The sequence below is a fragment of the Chroicocephalus ridibundus genome, chromosome 1, assembly GCF_963924245.1.
Source record: "Chroicocephalus ridibundus chromosome 1, bChrRid1.1, whole genome shotgun sequence".
Lineage (NCBI taxonomy): Eukaryota > Metazoa > Chordata > Aves > Charadriiformes > Laridae > Chroicocephalus > Chroicocephalus ridibundus.
The window spans coordinates 138,749,848-138,777,320 of record NC_086284.1 but is presented as its reverse complement, the minus strand read 5'-3'; the positions used below and the strand labels follow the sequence as shown (position 1 = coordinate 138,777,320).

The 27,473-nt window shown below is 38.1% G+C and overlaps 1 protein-coding gene across 3 annotated transcripts in view; it reads left to right on the top strand.

Moving 5' to 3' along the window:
- Positions 1-27,473, top strand: part of LOC134525097 (potassium voltage-gated channel subfamily KQT member 1-like) — a 516,763-nt gene that overhangs the window by 79,285 nt on the left and 410,005 nt on the right. For 2 of the 3 annotated variants that reach the window (XM_063355594.1, XM_063355574.1), the window contains exons 12-13: positions 24,089-24,203; positions 26,430-26,444. In XM_063355594.1, the coding sequence (XP_063211664.1) occupies positions 24,089-24,203; positions 26,430-26,444 (130 nt within the window). The remainder of the gene's footprint in view (positions 1-24,088; positions 24,204-26,429; positions 26,445-27,473) is intronic. The other variant, XM_063355583.1, reaches the window with a different exon arrangement.

The following is a 27,473-nucleotide window of genomic DNA, read 5'->3' as shown; positions in this document are numbered from 1 at the left end:
TCTGAAGGAATGCACTGGAAAAAACTATAGTTCAGCTAGGTCTTCAGTAGCCTTGGTACAGAAGGTGGAGAGTAGAAGCAGAGGAGAGCCTGCTCTACCTTTGAGTTGTACTGAGATTTGATTAAAAATATGAAAGGCCTGTTGGAGAGTAACCATAAAATGATAGACTTAGCCAGCCTTGGGAAGAAGAGAGAAATGAAATAGTTATTGGACTTTAAGAATGGAAACTCAGAATTAATAGATAAGGTATGATGAGAAGCAAGAATAAGAAGTGTTGTGCTCAAAGTCCTCTTTATAAGAAAGAGGAAGCACACATTATAAAAGTAAAACTAGAATTTAGGGGTAGTATAACTGAAATTTTTAAATCTAATTACTATTGGTCCAGATCTAATTGTTACCCAAAAAATCAAATACAGTATTTTTTGCATATTTAAAAAGTTACAGTAATAGTAAAAATACAATTTAAACTCTAACATATACTTCTCAATTTCTACCTATTTTCCTGGCATTTATGCTCATCCTTCCGCTGCTCCTCTGGGTCCTGACATTTCATTTGCTGCAGAAATGAAAGGCAGAAGGGGAAGTGTTACAATGAGTTGTTGAAATCTGGTGTCCTTCATAGGGAGGAGTATGATGTTTGTGGTGATAGCTGCTTCTTCCTCTCCCGGGATCCACTTGGGATCCCTTATAAATGTCTCCTAAGGCACTCTTACATATTTCCTCGTTGGTGTGCAGCTCCAGGTTTCATCTGAATTTACTGTGTATGTTCCCTTTTACATATGTGCAATAGTATTTCTTTGTTCTCTGTTACCCTTAAAAACAGTTTTGTCCTGCTCCAGGATTACATTTTTCTTTAATTGACCATTAGTTAATTGCTTGTAGCTGTGGGTTCTCCGATGCCAAGCTTGTGCCCCATCTCTTATCTCATGCCTGTACTCCTATACGCTGCCTCCCACATTTCCATTTCTCAAGGCCTGAGATTCTGCCCAGCCTGTATTTCTATGAACTGTGCCATTATTTCATTTTAAATACCTCATTCTACTAGAATAATTGCTTTTACTGCTGTAGATATGAAATGATGGTTGTACAACACAAATATAAAGAGAAGTAAAACAAGTTATGTATAGGCACCTGGTCAATTAGAGAAACTGCTGTCACAGCTAAATCACTTAAAGTCAGGCCAAGAAAAGTTTGGACAGAGCAGGCCTGAGAAGCCTTATTTGTTAGGTCTCAATACAAAGCTTAGGTCCAGTTACCTAATGTCCCTAATATGGGACAACACAGAAGAATTCAGGAGACATAGGAACTCCTTAGTGAATTCACATGCATATCCTAAGCTGTCACTTTTCCAAAATGTAGGAAAGATAGAAACAATCTTGGTAAACTGATTTTTTTTATTTTTTTTTAATGATCTAAACTTGAGATGAAAACCTATGCAGAATGGAAGTTTAACCCCATTATTAAACATAATGTGTAAAGAAAGTAATGATGTTGGGAAATAGTTAATGCTTTTTTCTTTGCACTGAAGATTAACACTGAATTTGCTAAAAATGACATTACAAATTGTGTTACTTGTTATTATTTGGCTAATGGCTTAGTGAGCAGCAAATCAAGCCAGAACAGAAGATAAAAGATTGGGAAAGATACACTGAAATCAGATTGCTTTTGGTTATCTGGGCTTGCAGAGCAAATATCTGAGGAGTAAGGGAATGATCAGAAACCTGAGAGCCACTAAGAGGACTCAGAGCCATGCATCTCACGAGCCTCCTATAAAAGAGCACATAATGCATGCTTTGAAAGGGAGGGAAGGAGGAATTTCCATCTCTAGGAAAGTCCATTTCATAGAAGAATGCTAGAGTGGTCAAAATATTTGTAAAAACCAGACAGCAGGAAGGAAATAAGCAACAGTTAACACGAATTGTTATGTCAAGAGCAATTGCATCAGATGGTGTGAGGCATTTTTCTGTGCTGTAGCAATATGCGTTGTAGATAGAGAGAGACAGAAGCCAGTTTACATACTGGTTTTAATCGCTCTTTCCTGTCTCATCCTTATATGTGCATAAACACAGGATCTGGATTATGACCTAGAAAATTAGCTTTGGCTACTGTAAAAGGGATGAAAACTTATTGGAATATGATACTTAACAAAATAGTTACCTGGTGTTCACTGTTTAAATGAGAAATTCATTTAGAGAGGTTTCACAGAATCATGGAATGGTTTGGGTTAGAAGGGACCATCTAGTCCACCCCCTCTGCCATAGGGAGGGACACCTCCCACTAGACCAGGCTGCTCAAAGCCCCATCCAGCCTGGCCTTGAACACTTCCAGGGATGGGGCATCCACAACCTCCCTGGGCAACCTGTTCCAGTGTCTCACCACCCTCACGGTAAAGAACTTCTTCCTAATATCTAATCTAAATCTCCCCTCTTTCAGTTTGAAACCTTACCCCTCATCCTATCATTACACTCCCTGATAAAGAGTCCCTCCCCATCCTTCCTGTAGGCCCCCTTTAGGTACTGGAAGGCTGCTATAAGGTCTCCCCAGAGCCTTCTGTTCTCCAGGCTGAACAACCCCAACTCTCTCAGCCTGTCTTCATAGCAGAGGTGCTCCAGCCCCCTGATCATCTTTGCGGCCCTCCTCTGGACTGGCTCCAACAGGTCCATGTCCTTCTTATGTTGGGGGTCCCAGAGTTGGATGCGGTACTCCAGGTGGGGTCTCATGAGAGCAAAGCAGAGGGGCAGAATCACCTCCCTCGACATACTGGCCACAGTTCTTTTGATGCAGCCCAGGATGTGGTTGGCTTTCTGGGCTGTGAGTGCACGTTGCTGGCTCATGTTGAGCTTCTCATCAACATTTCTGAGCCTGGTGCTATCAATTAGCCCATCAATGGGTCAGTTCATGGACTAGGACTGAATTTTTATTCAATATGCAGTTGCTGTCAACTCAGAAGTGGCTGAGAGCACTTCAGAAGACAGCCTGTGGGCTGTGAGCCTCCCACAGAGGCAGCAATGATCATGCAATTGGCTCCTGTCTCATGTTCTCGGGCTGATCCTGTATCTCATTAATTCAGTCATCTGTCTCCACAGTTTTGATATCAAGTACAAAAGCAGCTGTTTGACCTGGTCTCTGGTCTGTTAACCAGCTGTTTATGGTACACGATGCCACAGCGTGGAAAAGATAACCTTCTCACTGTGTAGCACTGGGGGATGTGTTGCACTCAAATGAGCCCTTGTAGGCAGTGCCTTTTCCAGTAGAGCATAGCACTGCAGCACATGCCCTTCTTGAGGTCATGTGATCCAAATTATTTTGGGGAGGTGATGGCAACCTCTGAGAGAGGAAAAGAAAAAGCAATTTGGGATTTAAGGCTTCTCTTTTTATGGAGGGCTTAAACTCTAGAAGACCACAGTTTTCTAATTCTGTTCAATTATTCAAGTAACTTAAAAATTATAATGCAGATTGTGCACGGGGAAATGGGAAACTAATATACCAATGGGAGTTGCCTGGGGAAACAGTCTATGAAATTTACCTTTAAAAGCACCAATAAGTATGTGCTACACAATTTGGGTTTTTCTCACTGCTACTCCTTTAGAATCTCATCTTTTTGTTAAATGTTTCGATGAGGTAGCAGCAGTCTCACTCCAGTGCAGCCCAGAATACAGAATATGGGGTCTAACATGCCAAAGTCCAAACTCCAAACAACAGTAACTTAATTTCAAAATTCAGTCTACTACTTCATGTGATGCAGTGGATGAGAAAAGGGAAAGGGGTAAAAAAACCCCAACCAGCACTTAGGCCGGTAGTGACATACAGAGCCATTGTAGTACTGTAGACTGTGAGGTTTTCCATTGCAGTTCGCTAGTGACTGTATGGAAGTGAAGGCCTTTTTGAGGTACATCGGAGCCTTCTCGCTGAAGGTGATGAGCAGGTACTTCATCTTATAAATGGGAATAAGGGCAACTTTTCGCATGTCTTTTTTTTTTTTTTTTGGTGTATGTGTGTTTTGTAAAAAGCCAAGGATCATCAGCTTTTACCTCAAACTTTTTTTCCACAAAAGAAGCAGAAGCAGCTAGAGACTGTTAAAATGAGAATGGAAGACAATGACAAAACTCCAGCACGTAGTACTGGGCTGTTAGACTGCAATGGAAACCCTGTTTTGGTGTTGAGGCTGTATGTAAAAGGCTTGTCTCCTCTTGAGGAGGGAGAGATGCATGAGTCAGTGTTCCTGGATTCTGTTCCTAGTTCTGTTACTGATTTGCTATGTGACCTCGGGCAGACAATTAACTTACTGTGCTTCAGTTGCGTCATCTGTTAAATGAATATGTCTTGTCTCTGTCACAGAGATATTGTGAGTCTTAATTGTTTATGAAGTGTTTTTAGACTGACACAGCGCTACAGAAGTGAAGAATGCTATTAGTCGGTGTAATATTAAACATAGGCCTACTCGTTTATTTATTGTTAGCATAAACAAGGAGGAGTGGTAATTGGGCATGTCAGCTTTTGCAAGAAGAGAAGCTGATTTTGCAGAAAATGTAGTGAATGCTCTGTGAGGAAAATAAGATGTGATTTAATCCAGAAGTAAAGCTACTTTTTAGCTACAAAAACTTGTCCTTTCTGATGGGAATGACATTATTGTGGGAGATCAGGGGACCCCATTAAAAAACAATCATGGCTTTTTTGACGAGGTCTACTTAAATGGAGGAGTAGGTGCCAGTAAATATACTTTTCATGTTGAATATGTGACTAAATATGGCTTGAAAAGCATGTATTTTACATATTTTTCATTATATGTCAGCTGGGAAAGCTGAAAAGATTCCAGAATTAGAAGTAAAATAAACTCTGGTTCTTTGGGGGTGTGTGTTTATGTATATATGCAACACTGATCATTACTTTAAAAATGGAGAAGAAAAAATTTTAAGTGTTTTCTTTTTTTGGTTTTGCTCTGTGTTTAGATACCCAGGTGTTAGACACTTTCTAAACAATTTTAGTTTGCTTGATATGTCTCTTTACAGAGCATGCTGTTTGCAGTCTCATAGAAGATGCTTGGAAAATAGTTTTTTATATACAGGGATGCATGGTGTTCTTTCAAGATTTTCCCAATCACAAATCCATGGGAATCTTTGCTTTTACTTCTGTGCATTGGAAATGCTTCCATGCACTGCCAGGAATAAGTGCTGTGATGGAAAATCTGGCCTGTCAATTTGCCTAAAGATATATGTGCAAGGAACTTTTTATACCTTTCTATCAGTTTAATCCTATCAGGTGTAAAAAACACTGTATGCCTAAGTAGGAGAAAAGTCTAAAAAACAAAACTTTGTTTAAACCTCTGCACATGGTAAAAATTGTCACATTCCAGTCAATGATCTTTGTTTTTTGCAAGTAAATGTTCAAGAGCTCTTAGAGAGGAATAGCTAGGCAATCCCTGCTTTTAAAGTGGTCTTGTTTGCTATTACATTGTGAATTTTCACACTTGAATAACTTTGAATTTATACCTGCTGCACCTATCGCTGGCTATGATTTTCTTTCTGCTGTTCTCATGGTATGTGCAAGAACCTGAAATCAATGCACTTTGCTTTCTTGTTTGAGATGGAGTAGTCATTAGGGTGATGCCAGTATTGCACTGAGCTATAAGCTGGTCTAGTGACACTTTAACATTTTCCTATTTTATTTCTACTTACTCCAGTAGAAAGTAGTATATACAATGAGAGTTGCTGTGTCTTAGGCATGTGTATAATTGAGTTATTCCAAAGAGAGATGATTTTTTTTATTGTTGAGTTTCTTCCTGTCAATTCTGATCTGCATAAGATCTGGCAGACTGGGAGTGAAAAGAATGTTGTTCTGAAGACTGTCCACAGTCTCTGTTAATCATGAAACCCTAGGAAAATAGGTACTGTACCATGTGTCTGCCAGTTAGAGGTAGTCAGAACTCTAAGAGCGTTTCTCATGACTATTGCAAAAAAGAAAAGCAGCTGCTTGTCATTTACTTAACCTTGCTTGGGCTAAATTTAATCAGTGGAAAACATCTGGAACTGATTCCCATTCAATTTGGAGTGTCCACTAATCTGCTGTGTACATACAACTGGTGCACCTTTAGCATTAGAAGACTTGGCTAAACAATCTTTTGCAATATTATTATCTTTTGGAAAGAAAAGAGGAAGCAACAGTAATTTCCTAATGAACAAACATTTGCAATGTTCTGTATAGGTTGCATTGTTCATTGATTTTTGTGCAGCTGTTGTATGAAATCTATTGATCAGAGTTAATAAATTTCTAAGTGAGTAAGACTGCTTATTTGTATTGATTAAAATTGGGCCAAATTCTGAACTCTTTAGCATTGCTTGACTACAACTGATGAAACAATTTGACCTTGTTACTGTTTTTGACAGAATGCAGTGTTGAATTATGAGCAAACTTTGAGCATGTAAAAAGTTTCTGCCTATGGTCTATGAGTGGTTTTGCTTAAAATTCTTAGTCTTTCTTGCAGAATTAGGATGTTGGACTTCTATAGTGAGCTATTGTTATCTGCTTTTCAGCTGACTTTTCTGTTAACTAGTACTACAGGAATCACTGAATCAGCTAGCATTTTATCCAGTATTACTATCCATTGCTAAAAAGCCACTCGGTGGGAGATATATGGAAAAAGAACTGATGCATTTAAGCAAAGCAATGTTTTGTGTGAACAATACATTCCTTCCTAACAAGAGAAGTTGGCAAAACTGGGATATATACTCTTTTTTAATATAAATCCTGTTCACTTGGATGGGAACATATATTTTTAAATGAACCTCTTTGGAAACTGAAAATGAGTAAATGTATCTCTGAGAAAAGCTCTTCCTCCTTAGTGTTCTCCTGCAGAGAAATTTGCAGTGAATATCCCAGCTGACTTGGCATTAATTTCTATGGGAATTCCTCTGGGGTGAGGTCCACAGAGACTGGCGGGGGGGAGAGCGATGAATTACCTTGGACATCCCTTCCTCTCTGCTTTGCCCCCTGTATTAGGGAGTTCTCTTGCTTTTTCTCTCCATGCCAATGTGGGTAAGACTCCTATACTGCACCTTCCTGTCTTGTATTATAAAAAAATACAGATGTGATCAGTGCTACTCAATGCAGCCGAAAAGTACCTAGCTTGGAAATATAAAGCAACCCTGATGGCTTTTTAAATTATGTGTTATTTTAATAATGTGGTTGTTTCTGTATTAAGCATCTTTCAGCAGTGGCAATCCATCATCAAGGAAAAAAACTCCTGGGTTTCCTCTCTTTTATTCTTGCCATGGTCTGTAGCATGTGGTCTCACCAACAAGAGAATTGTGTGTAGTTTGCATGGACTTGAAAACTCCTCTGTAAAAGGAGAGGAATATTTTTTTCAGCTTTGAATAAGGTGAATTATGGGGAGAGCATCTGTAATACCATTCTGATAACTAATTCCAGGAATTCTGGCTTGCACACGACCTGGTCCTGAATCTGCCTCATGGGTATGTAAATTGTGACCATGTTCTGACCCTTTGGATCCATTTGTGTTCCTTTAAGTATTATATTATGCTGAGTTCTCAGAAATCGATTCCAGTTTTCAAAAAAATCTTAAGCAGCATAATGCCAGTATTTGTTGCTAGTGGCTTTTTCATTCTGTTTTTAATGGGGTGAATCAGACCATGGCAATGGGATACTCTAGACCTGGTTGTACTAACTCAATTAAGATCCATTTCAGGTCAGGTTGACCTGAATCTATCCTAGATTAGTTTGTGCTGAGTGAGCCATCACGAAGCCAGTGTGTGCCGGCAGCCCTAGATAGAAGTCTACAAGTTTCTCTTGCTGTTTATTTGAAGGGCTCAGATTGGCTGCTGTTTCTGTAACCTTGTAAAAGAGAGAGAGAGAATGTGCGCTAGTTTTTGGTGTGCACAGGGGCCCATCAGCTTAAGGTTTGCAGGGATGAATTTAGACAGCCTGCTGAGCAGAAAGTATATGCAAAAGTGCACACAAACTTGCCTTAGCATAATAAAATGCCAGTGTTAAATAGGACTTTTCCTTTTCTGACTGGAGAAATGGCATCTCTGGAAGTTCTGTGGTTGCACCATTTCTAATAAGGTAAAAATCACATTTATAAAACAGTAGGCCTGTTTATATGTCACACAAATGACAAATTTTAGCTGATAGAGGTCTACTTGGGTAAGATAGTAATATGTTTTTACAGGGAATTACTTTGCCTGGTAAACATCCTCAATTTACATTTACAGTCTCCTTAAAGGGGTAAAGATGTTCTTTGCTAGATAAATAAATGCATTAGTATATAACAAACTCCAACATGGACTGGCTGGAGTCAAAACAGTCTGAGGGGAAAATACTTCTTGAACCTCTCTTACAAATGGGGAGCAAGGCAGTTTAGGTTGCAGTCCATAAAGTCTGTGTCAGTAGCAATTTCTAAAAACAGGTTAATTTGAACAAGCTTGGCGTTTAGTATTTTACAGCATTTAATTCAGAATAAAGCTTATTTAGGAGACCTCTGATACTCTCCTCTTCTACCTCCTTCATCTCTATATCTGCCTTCCCCAGCATTGAATGGACCTTAGTTTGTTCCCACTTCATAGGATGCAATCACCCATCAACAGTCTTCTATCTCCCTCCCTTCATTTAGAGGCTGCTGCTACGGGGTCATGCAATTCTCTGCATGAGACAGAATTGTCCAAGAAATTTTTCCAATGTTTATCTTGTGGCATTCTTCTTCTGGCAGCTTCTCTGCCAACCATCTGAAAATCTATACTGCAGGGAGATAAGACTTAGCTTTGTACATCCTCCCTTGTGTAGCACAGGTGTGTCCCACCTCAAATGCTGTAATGTGGCTTTTTTCCATGAGACTGTCTCCAATGGAACCGGTCATAGCCATGAAAAATGAAAGAATTGTTGTAGACAGGCACTGTTCAATTTCAGTGATCTCATCTCAGCAGTTGCTTTTGCAACTGAACAACTCCTTCAGGGTAAATAATATCACTGAATTTGTCTCCATGCTGCCAGCTTTCCTTTAACCTGTTGAACTGCAGGTAACAGAGTGTGTTGTGCTGGCTGTCCATCTATAAGGACTTGGGAGTGGAACAGGACAGAGCTAAGGTTTCAGTTGTGAATCCCTTGTAATCTCAGATGACAGTGATGATTAGATGTAGGCATAAAATGTCAAGCAGATTTTTCTGTGGCATGCTAGCAAACATCATCATTATAATAACCTTTGCAAAGCTGGAAATGCTTTGAACCAAGCAGCAAGATCTTCCCTTCACTTGTGCCTTCAGCCTAATTTAAACCTGTTCTCAGATGGAAAAAGGACCATATCCAAATCTGGATAAGAGAACACTAAAGTATTTATAGCTTGAAAGCCAACTCGTATGGTGTGGGTTTTGGGGGTGCTTCTCCAGTAGAAAAACATAGTCATGAAGAAGTAACTGCACACTAGGAAGTAAATGCACAAGAGCATCAATGAAAAGGAAGGGGGGAGGGGAAAGCAGATCAGGAACAAGGCTTAATTTCTCCCTACAGGTCTGAAAGCACATCTCCAAAAGCTTTGTGTACAGGAGTCAGTTGCGTTTATGATGTCAGGAGGCAAATGGCAATGAAAATCTTTGGTCTTAATGCTTTAGAAATGTAATGAGTCTTCACATTATTCTCTCAAAAGAAGTAATTTGCCTCTTGGCCTATGCCTTTGTTATTTCCAGAGTCTGTAATACCTCTGTCTAAAGATTTATTGGAATAAAATTCGTTTTACTTATATCCTACCTTTCTAGGGTTTTGACATGGCGCTTCACTAGCGTTGCATTTTTCCCTATAGCAGTATTAACAGTGCCTGAGACCACTGCATGAATTTTCCATTCATTGGGCAAGTGCATGTTCAGATCTCTACTAAAATCAGTGTAAACAAATTTTGATATATTCTCAACTCCATGTGAATGAATTTACTGAAAAAGAAAAACCCATCAGCAACTCCTGGATGCCACCTCAGCCTTGGAAAGTCTTACAGCTGCAAACCACAGGAAGTTCTCTGTGAAGCTAGCACTGTATATTTGTCCTGTCTTTCTGCATCTGCTCTTTACCTCTGTTGAAGACAAGGCACTGCACAATACAGTTCTTTGTCCTGATCTCTTGTTATCGGATATTAGGAAAATCCAGCTGTTTTGTGTGTTGCAGCAGTTATTCAGAAAGTTATTCAAAAGTGCAAACCATTCCAGGACGATATGTGTATGTTTGCATTTGAATGACCATGGAATCCTGCTGCCCCATGCCTTACACTTACCAAAAATATATATAGTGAATCATCCATTTTGTCCACATCTAGTGGATGAAACAAAATGGTTCTTATTTCAAACCATTGCTGGGTGAACACTTGAGAAGTCTTAAATATTTTTGATGTAGGCTGCATACCTGGTGTTTTCCCAAGGCAAAGTTAGAGGCAGGATTACCTGTTCTATTCTAACACAGTCTTTGAATGCAATAGAAATTGTTTTGGAACGAAGTGCCTTTATTCGTCTTCAAAACCCAGCCTCCCTATATCAATGAGCTAGTAGCCATGCTCAGAATACAGACTTAAGTCAGGTGTGCTCTCGGCTCTATCCACTGGACACAGGCATAGTAAGTAATATCGTGCTTTCCTCAAAGGTCCTTCTTAGCACTTAGGCAACAGCAAAGGCTTGTGAAATCTACTGTGAGGAAAATCAAGCTGAAGTGATTCAGGAAGAACCCTTCAAGGTAGTGATGAGACTGTCAAGTATTTGTCATTCTCTCAAAAGGAAGCAGTACTCCTTAGCTGTCTAAAATGTATTACAAAACAGTGTTTCTGGTTCAAATGTTTGTCAGGGCTCATGGAGAATTTCAGTCTTGAGCAATCTCTTGTTTCAGCTAAACATGTATTTTCCAGTTTACCTAAAAAGTCACATTAACAATTTTTTGTGAGGTTTTTACTAACTTAAAAAATTTACCAGAGGACTCTAACAAAGTCATTCTGGAGACACTTTTATTCCAGTCATCATATGATCCTAGCATATATGATAAGACGGAGGATGGATGTTGGGAATCACTGTTTTGATTCTTCAACGAGTTAAGACACTGAGTGGTATCTGAATCTCCTAAACCACAGAAAACTGAAGGGAATATTCTGCAAGGGTAGTCTGTGGCCTGCCTACCAACAAATAGCAGAACTTCTTTAGTCAGTCAGTGGCACAAAGAAAATTGCCCTAATCACATTTGCAGTTTAGGTCCTCTTGACAATGTCTCTGAAACCATTAGTGATGTTTAGAAAACAAATTGTACTTGTTTGTCCTTTTTTTTTTTACTTAAAAGAAAAAATATTTGATTGGAAAGGCAGTAGCATGGAAGCTGTTTTTTCCTCTGATGCCTGTTAGGGCTCAATATCTGTAGCCATGTGTGTATATATAAAAATGTTGACTCTGATAAACCATGAGATTAAAGGCAGTAAGACTGATAATTGAGCCATGTCACGTTCTTGTATGGCAAAGTTGAATTTATGTCTCAGTCCTCAGCAATGTAGCAAAAATCAATAGCTTAAAGAAGCACAGATGGAACCACAGCCTTGTGAAGGGACTGATAGTGTAAGAAAATAAATATCCGTTGAGATTTGTATAGTATTTACTTTCTCTGAAGATGCTGATCCCAGTCAAGTCACTCCTCAAATTCAGCATTCATCCAGATTTCTCTTTGGGATTGGCCAAGTTGTACAGCCAGTTCATAATGTACTGACCGTTGTATTCAGCAATCTTGGCACTAGCAGCAATCTCTCAGTTCTTTGCTTTTCAGGGCTTCACTGCACATCTCTTAAAGACAAACATTCTTTGCTCTGTGGAGATGCGTTTTATGGGGAGAGTGGGTCAGTCAAACTGAGAAGCACAAGGTGAGCTTAAGAGTGAGCTTTTTCACCCTCTTCCACGCAGGTTCTTTGGTGGAGGGAAGGGTGAGGCACACAATAAAGCTGTATGTCTCATTACGTCTGTCAGTGGTTCTCACTGTCACTGTGATTTTTTTCAAGCAAAATCATGGCCTGATGCCAGAGGAGAATCAAGGTCATCCTAAGCCTCAAGAGCTACAGGACACATTCAAATGTGTTTCCACAATGTCATCAGTAAAGAAAGACTTTGGCCTCTGACTGAGGGCATGTGTCAACTTAAAGTTGTATCTCAGTTACAAACATTGCTGTTCCCTTGTCGTTTACAATTTTTTGGTTGCTATTAGGAGTGTAGACTACTAACTATGCTGGATCTTCTAAAGCTAATAATTTGAGTCTTAAAAAATTGATTTGAAGTCATATTTTAGTTGTAGCAGCAAAAGCTCATCAGCATCTTTGTAATTACAATAAATTTAAGACAAACTTAAAAACATCCTAAATATTTCCCAATGGAAATTCTGAATAAGCAATACGAGAAAGTGGAAGTGTAGTATTAATAGTGAATGCTCGTACGGATTGAGCTCTGAAGTACATGACTGAAGACTTCGCGAGTTAAATTTTAAATAAAACGTGATCAGTTGGTTTGCAGCATTTCTTGGAAGATAACTTCTGAGGGGGGCTTGTGCTTATAAAATGTTACAGTTCAAATTCTATGATCTGAAGATCCGTCATTCAAAATTTGTGTAATATTTGGTACATAAAACAATGGCTATTTTGAATTCCTTTTTTAATAGTTGTCATTTAGACTTTTCCTCAAATTACTGCCCTACCTAAAAATCTTCACATTCAACACTTAGCAAATTGAGAGCAAAAGTGTTTGAAATAGGGAGGGAACACTACCATAAAATGTTGGTTCTTTTCACCTGGAACTTACAGGATAATAACAGCTGGAGTTTAGGTAGGAAAAGTTTTGATTTAGTGCAGTCAATAGCTACAGATTATTTTGCTGAACTTGCTTTGAGTTTCAGGACAAATATGGCAATTATTTCCTGTAGTATTAAGATTTACTTTAATTTACAGCATTTTTCCAGTCAGGACAGAATAAGCAGATTGATAACAATGTTGTATGTCTTGAATTAATGATTAACTGCTAGTCAATGGGAAATTGTTCTGTAAGGATTCAATTGTGTAATGCAAAGAACTGCAGTAGATAAGCAAATAATGGTGGCATATTTCACTGTAATTATAATAATTGGAGGTTTGTGTCCTTGTGAGTCAAAACATTGACAACAATTCAGAAGATGTTTCTAGCAATATGTGTGCTTTGACCATTAACAGTCATGAAAAATAAAAACGTTTTCAGACTGGTTTATTTTCTTTAATAGCGACACTAAAACCGTACTTCCTTTTTAAAATAAACATTTTTACTATAATGGCAGTTCTGAATCCCATAATGGAAAGTAACTCTATATATTTATATTACATGATACATTCCCTATGTGTAATTCTAAGAGTTTGTATGTGTTAAGAGCTCTCCCTGCAGAGCTCACAAGCTGCCAAATTACCTTTCACTAGCTATTAATTGTTTCATTTTAAGGTCAAGTTCTTCTTGTCCTTAAAAAAAAAAAAAAAAAAGACAAGCCATGGAGAAGGATCCCGTTCAAAGCTATTTTTGTCTTATTTTTCTTGACTGTTCTTACTGTATGTTTTGTTCTTCAGAATAACTGAACGAACAGTCAAGTACTGCTAGCCTTAAAAAGTCAAATGCATTAGTATTGGTGACTTGAATTTAGTCATGGAGAGCAGATCTCTGAACATATTCACAAGCTGTAGATGGTATCTCCACCTCTGAAAACATGTTCAAAATATCTGTGGGCACAAGGATTGTGTCAGATAAACAAAAGAAACAGAATGAGGCTTCAGTTAAGAGAAGAAGAGATATTTTTCAAAGTTGAAATGAGTCAAAATATTTTCCTGTAGAATATTGAGAAACACGGTTTTCTTGACATCATACAGATACAACTTGTCTTGTTATATGCTTTCCCAAAGGTGTCCAGTTCATGTTCCTTCTGGCCTAGTTGTGGTAGCATTTAGGCCTAACGTATGCAGGAAAAGTAGCTCACTGCTGACAACAGATGTCAGCAACTTATTCTGTGTTGTTTCAGCCACCAAGTGTTAATGGCAAACGTAAACTACTGTGGCAGAATTGGAGCTACTCTGCAGAAAGCTGTGACTGCAGATGTGCCCAGTCATTGAAATGTTTAATGCAAGGCTATTCAGTATTAAGCTTGTAAACCAGCAAAGAAAGAGAAACAGGAGAGGAAGGATATATAGGGCTTTCTTGTTGATCATCAAGTTGAATTGGCAACATCAACATGCTGAAATATTTCCCAAGACAGATTTTTGCTGGGAGATATTTGAGGAGATGAGGTACCTGCTTTCCTCACTTGAAGGAGGATAACCTCAAGGGCTGGGAAGTGCTTAGGTAAAGATAAGTAGGTAGATGGTTTGCTTTGGACAAGTGTTCTTTTTCCTATTTATGTCACTTACTGTATTTTTGCTGCTGTCACAATCCTCCTACTGCTGTCATGTGGCACAACTTGATAGCTGAACTCTATCTTCTGTGCACTTCATTCTGTGGGTTTCTCTGAATGTTCCTCTTCCCTAACCAACTAGAAAAATCTGGTTTCAAACCTTTTTTGCCAGACCTTACCCCTTATTAACATCCATATCAACCACATACATTTGACAGACTTTAGAAGCCTGCGTTTTTGGTTTTTTTTTTTGTTTAGGAGAAATACCTTTCATAAGGAAAAAAAGCATTACTTTTTTCAGGAACAGAGCCCACAAGAGAAGAAATGTTAAAACAAACATGTCAATGTTCACCTCTAACCTGGGAAGGGCTAACTACTGGAGATACACAAGTAGAGACCCTGGGTCTTAAAGGATGGGAGATATCTATGGGTGATTCAGGTTGAGAATGAGAAACCCCTCTAGGGTTCCGTGTAGGCCTTCTGTTTCTCTGACTTCCTTGTCTTTGGGGTCTTCTAATCTGTTTGTCTCAGTAAGAGAGGGGAGAAAAGTCTGTAGAGGTAAATTTTGTTCTAACAAGTAGAGACTCTAAGGGCACATTATGCATACTTATGGAAAAAGGTATCTGGCTGGTGGAGTTGTATGTAAACCGAAATGCTGTTTCCTTTCTCCTGTGAAAGTCAAGGAGGCCAGAGCATCCAGGCAATTGGACCACATACCTAACCATGTTGTAAATATCTATATTACTGTCCAGCATGCAGTATGATTAAATGGCAATAGTGGATGACTACAGCTCATTCACAACTAGATGCATTTAGCACTATTTAAAAAAAATAATCACATCTGATGTTGTTTTGGAACAAATTTTAGCTTGCTATTCTGGCAAGGAACTGCAAACAGCTTCCTCTAGCTTTCTATTGTGGGTCATTCACATGAGGAAAACTGTAAAACTATCCTGAGAATAACGCAACCAGAAATATAAAAGTTAAAGTAGGTAGATTAGTAGCCTTCTTTGTCACTTATCTCCACATGCTCATGTTTTTAGTTGATCGTTATGGCTTTTATCACAGCACAATAAATAGACATTTAAAAATAATTACATTGCTCAGATTAAATTGGCCAAGGAAAATCCTTTCTTAACGCTTTTGAAAGGGACTGAACTGAGTGCAATGGAAATCATAGCTTGCTATCTGAACAGATAGTGAGTGGCACCAACACTGCATGCTTCTCTACTATGCTCCATTAATCTCCAGTTCTCTTCTGACAGGTCATATCTGTGTATGAGGAGGTACTTACAGCTCTTTGTGCAGTTGGTCCCTGACCGCTTTTCTGAATCTATCAACAAACCTGCTTGTCAGTTAATGCCAAACATTACACAGGTTCAGTGGTATGGATGTTTGCTCAGTCTACAAGTTATTTTGAACGAAATATTCAGCTAAATATTTTAAGCCAACATGTTTCATTTAAGGAAAATAAATTGATTTTGTGCTGAATGTGCTTTTTCTTAAGTAGATCTATGTTTATGATGCTGTAGAAAATTTTTGGTGGGTTTTTTGGTGAATATGTTGCATCCTTCTTGTTTGCTAGGTCTTACAAGTATGTTCAGGCAGTGGGGTAGGTGACAGCACCTTCATATGCACTCAAAAGTATGTTTCATTGTTTTCTCTCTGCATGTTTCCCAGTACTACGTGCCTTTGTGATTCTGAATTTTGTGTTGGTATTCATTTACATCTCCATGCTGTCCCATTAGACATGTAATGAGTGATTGTGGTTCCATGGGGTGTAAGTCAGTATGTAATTAGGCCTGTGGGCTTATCTAAACAAAAGAATGTACAACAAATAAAGTCAGCATTAGTGCATTTTGAGTGCTGATTATTTCAAATCAGATACACAAGAAACCTGATGTTGAAGTTTATCTAAACACTTGCAGCCGAATGTGTAACTAAGTACAGCAGCAATCCTGCATGGCACTTTTTGCATATACTCAACAATATGTTTGCAGCAAATACAAATTTATTCTTATCCTCAGTTCACTTTTTTCAGATGCTGTTTTATTTCTGTTCTGCTAGAAAACTACTGTTTAATTCATTTTGGTCTGATTCTGTGGGTCTTCTGGGAGCAAAATCAAGTTCAGGGAGAACGTACAAGAATTGCAGTATCAGCCATGTCTCTAATGACAATGAATTTAGATGCCTAAAATTAGGTATATGAAGTGGCTTGGCTTTTTGAATTGTACTGGGCACTTGCAGCTCTTAGAGTTGTCTGTGGGACAATCTGAGTATTTGGCATTTGCAGATGGCTTACATTTGACTACCTAGTAAGGATTTAAAATCCCAGCTTCAGATGCTCAGGTTTTTAACACTTATACAGAAAACGAAAATAAAAATAGCTCTTTCTTATTTAGACTAGTACTGAGTACACTCCTGACACTTTAGTTCCACAATAGTAATGAAGAAAAGCTCTCATAATAGAACTTCCATAAGGAAGTTATTCAGTCTATGCTAATGATATGTTTCGCCTTATTCTTCCAACATGACTGCTCAGATGAGCTTGAATACCATTTGGCTGCTGAGATGAATAACAACAACAAGTTGAAGAGGTTTTTAACGGCAGGCTGGTGGTCAGGTGTCGGACAGTTATAGGGGCCTTGGCTTTCATAGGCCGTTAAGTTTCCTTTTTTCCTGAAGAAAGTAAGTATTTGAAAGTGCCTTAGTCTAGGCCCCAAACCAGTTTGCCTCTCTATACAGCTTTAAAAATACTGCGTTTTGAGCAGTGAGGTGATAGGAGTTCCTGCCACAAGAAAGAAGACAGGAAATAATGCACAGTTCCTCCCTGTGGATAAAGGAACCATAGTCATGCCATGGATTTTCTGTCAAGGTGCAGCCTTACATATAAAATTAAACAAATCATGTGTTTACTTCATAGACATTTGTTACATTGAGTAGTGGAGCCTGGTGTTATGAGAGTGTGTTTTAACAACTTCTGATCTGAAAGTCAGTAAGCAGTCAACTGATAGTGTCAACTTTTAGGCTGGATTGATCCCACCTACCTTGCACATGGATTCAAGATACGTGCATTATAAGTATAATGGCATTGTCTGAGATTAGACTGACAGTCATTCTTCAGAGATGCCTCCGTTTCCCTTTCTCCATTGCCTGCAAAGAAACCAAAGGTTTTTGGCTCAGATGTGCCACAGAGTGGAAATGAACAAAAATTAAGAGGTTTTCCTTTTTTTCCCTAGTGCTGTGTCACCCACAGTGCATATTGTGCGCATACAGTCTTTTAAACTGATAATTGCTATGGAAATAGTTCAATCAAACAGTGAAATGTGCTGTCAATGAAGCGTGCGGGGCAGATTTTTTTTCAAGCGCATATGGAATTTAGGAAATTAAATCTTATTGAACGTCTCATATTGGAAAATTTCGTTTAGGCACCTTTAAAAATATCTAGTCAGTTGGTCTTACTGTAAATAAGCTGATAAACTTGCTTTTTTTTCCCATTGTTAAACATAAAGTTACAGATGAAATTGGGTCTTTATTTTAATATTTCATTTGGTTTTGTTAACAAAGAAAAATTTTATTATAACTTAAAGTGCGCTACGTGGCATAATAATTTTGATGATGTGCCTGATCCAACTGAATTCAGTAAAAAATAAAAATTAGGAGTATATTTCCATTTTAACTGTGTATATTATGAAGACGACTATTATGGATTTATTGTTTCTGTTGTCAGTTTACTGTTCATACTAAATTCTTGCTAAGCATATAAGAGTGATAAAAACATATCTCTCAGAATGCTGTGTTATTACTTTTATCTCGCAGGTTATTTCACTTAAGAGTTTTTCTATATAGGATAGCTTTACTAGCACTAATAAGCAGTCCTTGTCCTGAGAAAGAAAAAGAATAATTGAAATGGATTAAAGTGATTAAAAGACAGTGGCACTAAAGGAATAGATTGGAATTTACTTTTGGTCTCTTAAGCCTGTCTTCTATAATGTTCTGTTTTAAAAACAACCAACCAAACAAGCAAAACCCCCAGACGAACAGGAAAAATCCCCACCCTTACTTGCATCTAGTAGAGGAGACTTTATCCTCATCAGCATTCTCTATATGTTAATCTTTTTACTGCTTTGGACGTTGGTTTAGCTTACCTTTTATGTCCCATCTGGTCCTTCTTCAGCCCTGTGTTTTTGCATGCAGCTCTACAACTTTCCTGGTCGTCTTTATCCATCTGCTCTGTGAGCTCTCCCCTCTCACCAGGTACTTGGCATTGTCTTCACATAATCTGTTACTTACAATTTGAGGAATAAATATTCATACAACAGGAACTGTTGTATGTTAAATTGTCTCAAATTTACCATCCATTTCTATCCATGTGTCTATGTTTTGCCAGTTTAATTTTCCAAGTATTTCCTTTCATTCAAGGTGTTTGTATTCCTAGGAGTAGCAACTGCTGGTTCCCGTCTATATAGTGTAAGCAGCCACTGCAATTCTCTGCAGACTTTTGTGAAGTAGACTATGTGGGAATGGTATGAATTATCTTTAAATTTGTGTTTGGGGTTTTTTTGGTGCACGTGAAAAAGACTCCTAATAAAAACAGTGAATTGGGATTATTTGCAATAGAAGAGAGCTGCTTTTTCTTTTTTTTTTTTCCCCCACATTCTTTATCTGAGAAGAGAAGAGTGCAAAATCTTCCTGATTATTTTGTCCTGGTATTGGTAGGCATTGCCTATTTGAGAATGACCATGGTAATGGGAACCATGTGCAATTATATTTTCTACTGCAGTTGTAAATTGAGCTCACTTTTTCCTCATACTACAAAGACAGAAGTTACTGTAATATAGATAAGGAATCTGAGGTTAGATAAAGCTAATCAGCATTACAAAGATAACTCTGGGGTTACATTTTGATGTGTTTATTATATATTCTCACCATTTTAGAAACTGATACTGAAGGAAAAAATAGAGGTATATGAAATTTAACTTTTCTTTTGCTGTTTCATTTAATGAGTTGATCTATTTCATGGATTCCTAGGTCTATGGCATTCACTGGTATTTGTTGTGCTGTGGTAGATACTGTTCTGTATTTTAAACTTGCTGCTTCCAACTGTTCATGCTCAGAAAATGTTATATATTTTATAACTGAATAGGTACAGCTTCTTCATGTTGTGAGTAGTAGCACGTGGAAAGGAAGTATAGCTTCTCTTCTCTTTCCCCTTCATATTTCTTTGCCTCCCCTCCTTGCTACTCTGCAACAACAAAAATTAGGCATTCATTCCCATGAAGTCAGCTTGGAAAAGGAAAGCTTATTAAAATAAATATAGAGAGGGAAGATACAGTTGTTCTGACTTGAGATGCAGATGTTATAAACTTACCATATGTAGTAGCTGGACCTTACAACTTTGAGTTTTATTTCTGGAAAGCATCACTACCATGTGTTGAATGTATTTTAATGTTCCACACTTCCTCAAAATGAAAGCATTATCATGAATGATTATTATGAAGTACTTCATTGCCCAGAAGCTTACGGCTTCCTGACATGAAAAAAAAATAATTGTTCCTTTTTGTGTGATTTTAGGAATTTTTGATTTAGGACTGAGCATTGCTGTCTAAATGAGTTTTGGAAGTTCATTCAGGGAAAGTGACAGTTAACTTCAGAAACTGAGTTGGTTCCAGAACGGGTGTTTCAAATAAGATAACTGCTCATGACTCTACCAGTCACCTTAAAGAAAGAAGATGTTTAGAACAGAGGACATGTTACTTGCATTTAATGTTGACATTAATTTGGATGTGTAGACCAAAAGACATTATTAATGGGTCAATATTTTAAAGCAGGAACACGGACTTAATGGGTGATAAAAGCATAAAGATATTTAGTATTAAATTGCTTTTATTAAAGAGCTATGAGGATAAAACAGGTATTCTCTTATGATGGCTTAGTACTTCACAAAACACAAACCTGAACTGAGTCAAGTGGCTCTGAGAGTAGTAGGGAATCTTACAATGTCACCACCGAAATATTACGAACCTCAGAGCTGTGATTTCTGCTTTAACTTATATTTAAGAGCAGCACTTCTAGGAGCAGCTTTTCTTTCTCTTAATACTTGTGTGCTCTAGAGGCAGGTTTTTGAGATAGATCTAGTCTGTAACCAAACTGGCAAAAATTGTTCTGTCCACAGATCTGACCCTGTGGGAAGTGTGGGAGGGGAGAGGGGAAGCAGGGAGGCAAATGACATGACCCAAATCCTTAGTTCTATGGTGCTAAGTGCACATCTTCAATTCACGTAGTAAAATGAACTATGGAGTATATGTTACAGAACTCCTGTTTGTATAAAGTACATAATCACATCATTGTCTTTTTCAAAATGCTTGAAGGAATGAAATGCATATGTACTACTTGTGGGATGAGACTGTCACAGATAATCATAGTAAAGCATTCACCAAACAGAAAATTTTCATGCTTTTCATAGAATCGTAGAATGTGTTGGGCTGGAAGGGACCTTTCAAGGTCATCTAGTCCAACCCCCCTGTAGTAAGCAGGGACATTTTTAACTAGATCAGGTTGCTCAGAGCCTCATTAAGCCTGGCCTTGAAAGTCTCCAGGGATGGGGCCTCTACCACCTCTCTGGGCAACCTGTTCCAGTGTCTCACCACCCTCATTGTAAAGAACTTCTTCCTAATGTCTAATCTAAACCTGCCCTGCTCTAGTTTAAAACCATTGCCCCTGGTCCTATTGCTACATGCCCTTGCAAACAGCCCCTCCCCAGCTTTCTTATAGGGCCCCTTCAGGTACTGGTATATAGGTACCCTGTATAAAGAGGGGCCAGAAGCTTGCCATGCTTGTGTAGGTAGCCAAGTATGGATTGAGGGCATTATGCCCAGGATTATATTCTACATGTCTCTGCAGAAGGTCCATGGTGAGAGAAGCAGGGGTTCCAGGTGCACTCTGCAGTTACAGCAGAGCTGCTCCGCAACGCTCAGCACAGCACCTGCAAATGAGATTAATGAGAAAGTGAAGGTTTCAGAACTGGCATTCTACTGTTGTCCCTCTTTTCGCGTAACTATCCTGTTATGGAGCAAACAGCCATTGTAGTAGTCAACACTTCTGAGAAAAGGAATTAGCAAGTGAGATGTAAACAATTGGGGTTTTGTGTTTGTTGTTTTGTTGGTTTTTTTTTTAAAGAACCCATGGATGCAGATTGCAAACAGCAGTGTGATGAGACAGAGATAAGTTTGATAAGGCAATATGGACCAAACCTTTAAAATGACAGAAATAAAATATAATCCTGTTTGTTTTCATGACAAATGCATTGCAGTAACATTAATATCTATTCTGTGCTATAAAGGAGGCAAAATCCCATGAATTAACTAGGTCCTTCTCTTACCATTTCAGCAGTCCATTGTGTATTAGGAATTGATAGAAATATTTTCCTTTTAATTTGATATGCCTTACATGGGCACAATGACTTAACTCTGCCTTTGGCTGAGTCTCAAATTCTGCTAGGCTTCTATGAGGAAAACCTTGCTGAAGTTGAAGCCAAAACTCCCCCAGGTTAATTTTGCAGATGCGATCATATGCAATGTTACTGCTTTAGAGATTGAAGGAGCCTATTCCTAAATCTGTGTGTGCTTCTGTCCTGGTTCCGGTGGGGACAGGGTTAATTCTCCCCAGGCTCTGGCAGGGACACAGGTATCCCATGCCATGTGAGCCGTGCCCGCCCTGAGCTGCCCGTGGCAGGGCAGGAAGTCTCGGCTTGGATCAGGCAGGGGCATCCCAGACCCGGTCGGCGAGCGGCGGTTCCATAACCGTGTTTGTATATTCCTCTGTCCGTGTTATTGTTGTTGTTTTCTTGTTCCCTCTGCTGTTCTGTTAAACTGCCTTTGACTCAACCCACGAGTTTTGCCTTTTTCTTCCGATTCTTCCCCATATTGGGAAAGCTTGAGAGAGCGGCACATAGTTCTTTGTTGCCGTCTGAGGCCAAGCCACAACAGCTTCCCAAAGCAATACTTCAAATATTGGATCTGTGTATCTCAAGCCTTAGTCCAGAAATAAAGCTACATACTTCTATTACAGAAAAAAACGTCCGGTCAGAACAAGTGCAGAACTGGCAGGTCTCACAAAATAATGCTCCTCTAGAGCAACCCGAGTGTTTCAGTAATGCTGTAAGAGCACAGAAGTTCCATGTTCCCAGTGCCAGTAGGTTTTGGTTTTCTCCTGGAAACATAGTTTAATTGTGATTGAATGCAGCAGATGTGAATAAAATAGCTTTGTAATGTTATGTCCTTTAGAAGCGTTCAGTTATGCCACTTTATAATTATATTCCATAGACTTCATTTTCACTCCTTGCCATTTGTGCTATGGCTCTTCCAGTAGTAAGCTCTCATATTGTATGCTTTTTTAGGATTTAGCTGGAATGTAGTCCAGTCAAAGTGGTGCTGTAGTATTAACTCGAGATTTCAATAATTTAGTTTTCTAGGAGGCAAGCTTTCTCATTTTTGTCATGTAGGTTGTTTTTGCCTACTTACCCATCTCAAAGTGTGCAAGCAACGCTACTTATTCTTTTACTTGTTTTGTTTGAAACTTAATTTTAGTGATTTTTCCCTCCCACCCCACAAACACTTCTTTTTTTTTTCCTCCCTTGAATTTATATGCATCATCCTATGCATTTTCCAAGCCATTTCACTCTGCCAGATCATAACTGTATATGCCAAGTTTTCAAGAATGATCAGAATTAAAATGTATAGGGAGCTTCCTTAGAAACTGTTGGGATCACTAGTCGTCATGAAAAAAATTGCTATTTCAGATCACAGTAATTTAAGCTAGATGTACTTCATAGCTTTTGAAAAAGAAATAAATATAGGAAAAGATGTTCAAAAGACCTCAAAGCGGAAATTTTATAAGAATATTGATGCAGCTAAACTCAGAAAGGCAGGTACGTGTTTACCTCACATTTATAGAGGAAGAAGTCAGCCTTATACTTGATGGAAATGAGCATTGAAACTAGAGCTTTTTAAAACAACAGTTTTCATCAGTTACAGGGCTAGCTGCAGTTCTCTGGTTTTTGCAGTCTGTGAGTGAACTCCTCTGTTCATGGGCCATCATATGTCTTCCCAATCTGTAATGAAATTTGTAGCTTTCGTACGGTTGGAACATATGCTGAGCTGCAGTACAGCTTTGCATCCATCATGGTCACCCTGCTGACCTGACGGCATTCAAGCACCTGAGGCTTTTCCCTGCTCTGTGGGAGAATTTTTGAACACTGGTGAATACAGTGACCAAATAGAATGCCTGAAACAAAGATGCTGTATATATGATAATAGCAATAAAATTTGTAAGAAGGGTTTTAGAGAAATTAAAGTGTACATATCAAATAGTATTCATTGAGGAAATTCTATCATCATGACCACATTGAAATTGTGGGTATGGTGAATTTCTGCTTACAGGGAGACAGTCCTTGAGAAGACAAGCCTTTCTAGTAAGAGGTTCCTTTGTATTTGAACTATGTATGTGCTCATATATATTTTTGTATGGCATATAAGCATCAACTTCACAGATTCTGATAAAAAGAAAGCCATGTCTCATATTACAACCGTTTCCTTAATCTACTGCACAGTATCTTAAGCAAGGAAAAGGGCTTTTATATATTGTCTCCCTAATGCATTATGATTTCTTTGAATTATTTGTGCAGTGAGAAGACGTTTAGAAGGGAATATGCAAGAAATGTCACTAGCCAACAGCTTCACTGATGACATTGACCTTATATCAGAAGAGTCACCATTGCCAGCTGTATCCGACGTGGCACAGTAAGTGGAACAACAACTTTTTAATTGATAATATAAATATCTGTTAATGGTGAGGGAGACTTATCACTGAATAAAAGTATTATTCTTTGGCTAGCTGCACTTGAAGTGATTATGAGCTTGATGTTACTTAACTATATGTGACCGTTTCTACAAAATACAAGTTTAGCTTTAAGTTTAATGGATGTAGTCAGACACCTGGAAAGAAACATTGCTCTGCGAGCAGTGGCTCGCAGTTTCAGTGTCGTTGTTGTTTTAAATTTGATGGCAGCTGACACAGTTCCTGAGATAGATTGAGTTTTACAGGTAGGTTTATACTTTATAGAATTATGAATCAGTTTGAGCTCTAAAGCACTCCTAATATGAATAATGTATGAATTGATTGAAAACATAAATGAATAGTCATTTATACATACAGCCTGGAAACAGAAAGGCTACATTATGCGTCATATTTTGATAAAGCCAGCACACTTGTGAGGAAAAGATGTTCCACAAAAATGAAAGTAAAATTATTAAGGAGATGTTGAAGGTGTCTGGATTGACAAGGACAGAAAATCCCCATTATCAATGAGTTCACTGCAGTTGTTGAATGATCTCTTATGTTGCTTGTATTTGGTTTATCAAATGTCTGTTTCTTTAAATAAGCATAATAGTATCTTCATGCAGGACACTTCCATATTGTGTTTTGACAGGATCATGAGTAATCTTTATGCTTTTGTCGTATAATGTATAATTCCAGTGTTGGGGATGGGGATTCTGGAGTAAATTTCAAATGTGAAGCAGAGCATTAAAGCATACAGGAAGGCCTGGATGGACCAGAGCATTCAGGCGTCATATTAAGGCTTTGTCTTATGTGCAGAAACTCGTACAAACAATGCTGGTGAATAGAAATCTTGAGTTAGCAGTGATATATGGCCTAAAGGTACTGTACAGCTGGCACAAGCTCATGAAGGTCTAACTAGTCATTTGGGTGTTATGTTAATGTTGGTAAAAAGCTCACATGAGTTCACAGTTGCAAAAAAAAATGTGGAGTTGTCATGGAAAAACCCTTTAGTAAATATCAGATTGAAAAGAAGAATGAAAATTGTTGCTTGCCTTCAGATAGGGAAAAGTACAGACAATGTTGTTCAGGATGAATCTGAAAGCAATGTGATTCTAATCTATAGTGTGATTGCTTTTAAGATGTTTCCTTTCACATCATATGGTTACTTTCTGTCCAGGTAACTCGTACAGATGATGTGTCTACTAAATCTGTAGTAACTATACTATGCTTTTATACAAGATATCCTGGTGCTTATATTTTCCCAAAATGCTATATTTTGACCTTCTTTCAAAGCAGATAAGTTGTTCCATGAAAATTGATCTTCTTTTAAAATCAGTACTGTGCAAGCACAGGATTTTGCATTTGGAAAGAAACAGTTCTAATCTTATTTCTACTATTTAGTGCATGAAAAATGGTGGTATTGCATGTTATTCTGTATAGTGCACCTTGCAAAACTGTACCTGCGTTTCAAGCTCATATTACAGTTTAAATGCATTTCTCTTATGTGTGGAAAGTAAGAAAAGGAATAGTAGAAAGCTAACCAAATATACAAATGAAAAAAATTTAAAATATGAAGAGAATTTGACATAATATGCTATATGGTTTAAAGTAATATACTATCAGTTCATTAATTCCTCTTGATGTGGATGTCAAGTGCATGTAAATAGAATGATCTTGCAACTAAATATCAATAAATTAATTATTATTGAATTCTAAGACCCATTATATATAATTTATTTATAAATTTTAGCTTCTGAATATTTGTAATGAACTTCAAATGTACAGAAAACATAAGGTCAAAAGTTATAGTGTAATATAAAATGATAAAGGTACTACATAAAACAAAGCCAAAACACCATTTCATGTAGTTTTATGCTTCTAAAGTCAAGCATGCCAGTTTTCACATTTATCACTGATAAACTCATTTTGTATGTGTGTACTTTTACTTAGTAGGATGCACTCATTTAAGAATTGTCCTGACTCTTGAGTAGCAATGTAGTATCTCATTATTCAAATTGTGAACTTCATTGGACAAGCCCAGAACGTGATGCATTTATGGATCTTGCTTTTAAACTGCCATTTTTAATGCAAACAATAAGATATTAACACTGTGTTTGCCTTACATACATAGGTGTTCTACATGAATGTTAGATATACATAGCGTGATTATTTGTCTTGTCTTTTAGCAGAAATATAAGCAGGTAAGTCTTCATGTATGCTATACTTGCTTTGGTGTGTGAGCTTTCCAAAATAGCATGGCTTTTGCTTTGCACTTAGTAGTGTATTCCCTGCACTATTGTGCCTTGGATTTTATCATAGGGGAAATAATTATATTTTTTTTCTGTTAAAAGTTCCACTTTTATTCTGCGTGTTTACCTGGCTGGAATACACAGTTATTCTGTTTGTTTACACACATCTTGTTTCATGCTGTGAAGTTATGTACCAGTCAGATTCACCCCACCCCCTGCTTTTGGAGTGAACTATGTAATGGAAAGTGGTTTTATCTCATTTGGGAATAACATGTATTTGATAACTAGCACGGCAATTCTTCATCCTGGAGTCACAGTGCAGTCACTGAATTAGACGAATTCTTCTAAGAGTAGAATTCAGCCAAAGGTGTGTGTGTATATATATATGCAATGAACCGTCTCAGTTTGCAAAATAAGTGAAAACATTACTTTCATGTAACAGTTAATGATAGTATGCTATGATGATGGCAGTTTCACTTCTTTGTGAAGTCAGGCTTGACTTTGTCAAGCAGCCAAATGGCAAAGTTTTCCTTGCCTTCGACAAGCACTATGGGTTACAAAATCAATCTTACAGTATACTTTTATTCCAAAGCTGGTAACTGGTCATTTTTTAAACTTTGTAAGCTGCTATATTGATTATTGAACATGAAAAGTCAGGTCTACAACTGTAATATTTTGAGGTTTTCTTTCTGTAATGTGAACGGTAGATTCTTCTGAAATCCTCTCTGCTAGACAGACGATAGGAGAGGTCTTCTCTGATAACAGTAACCTTTACTTTTGGCCATACTCTCTTCAAAACTCCCTTCATTGTGTGGGAAGGCAAATACTGTCCCAGGAGAATAGAGTTCCAACCCTTGAGCCATGCTACCTTGGACAAACATCTGTGGCACCGATCTGCACATGTGCATTAGTCTCACAGTCGCTAAAGTGGTTGCTCGTCAAAACCTATCAGGCTGGTTGGAAGCTGGTGATACCACCATT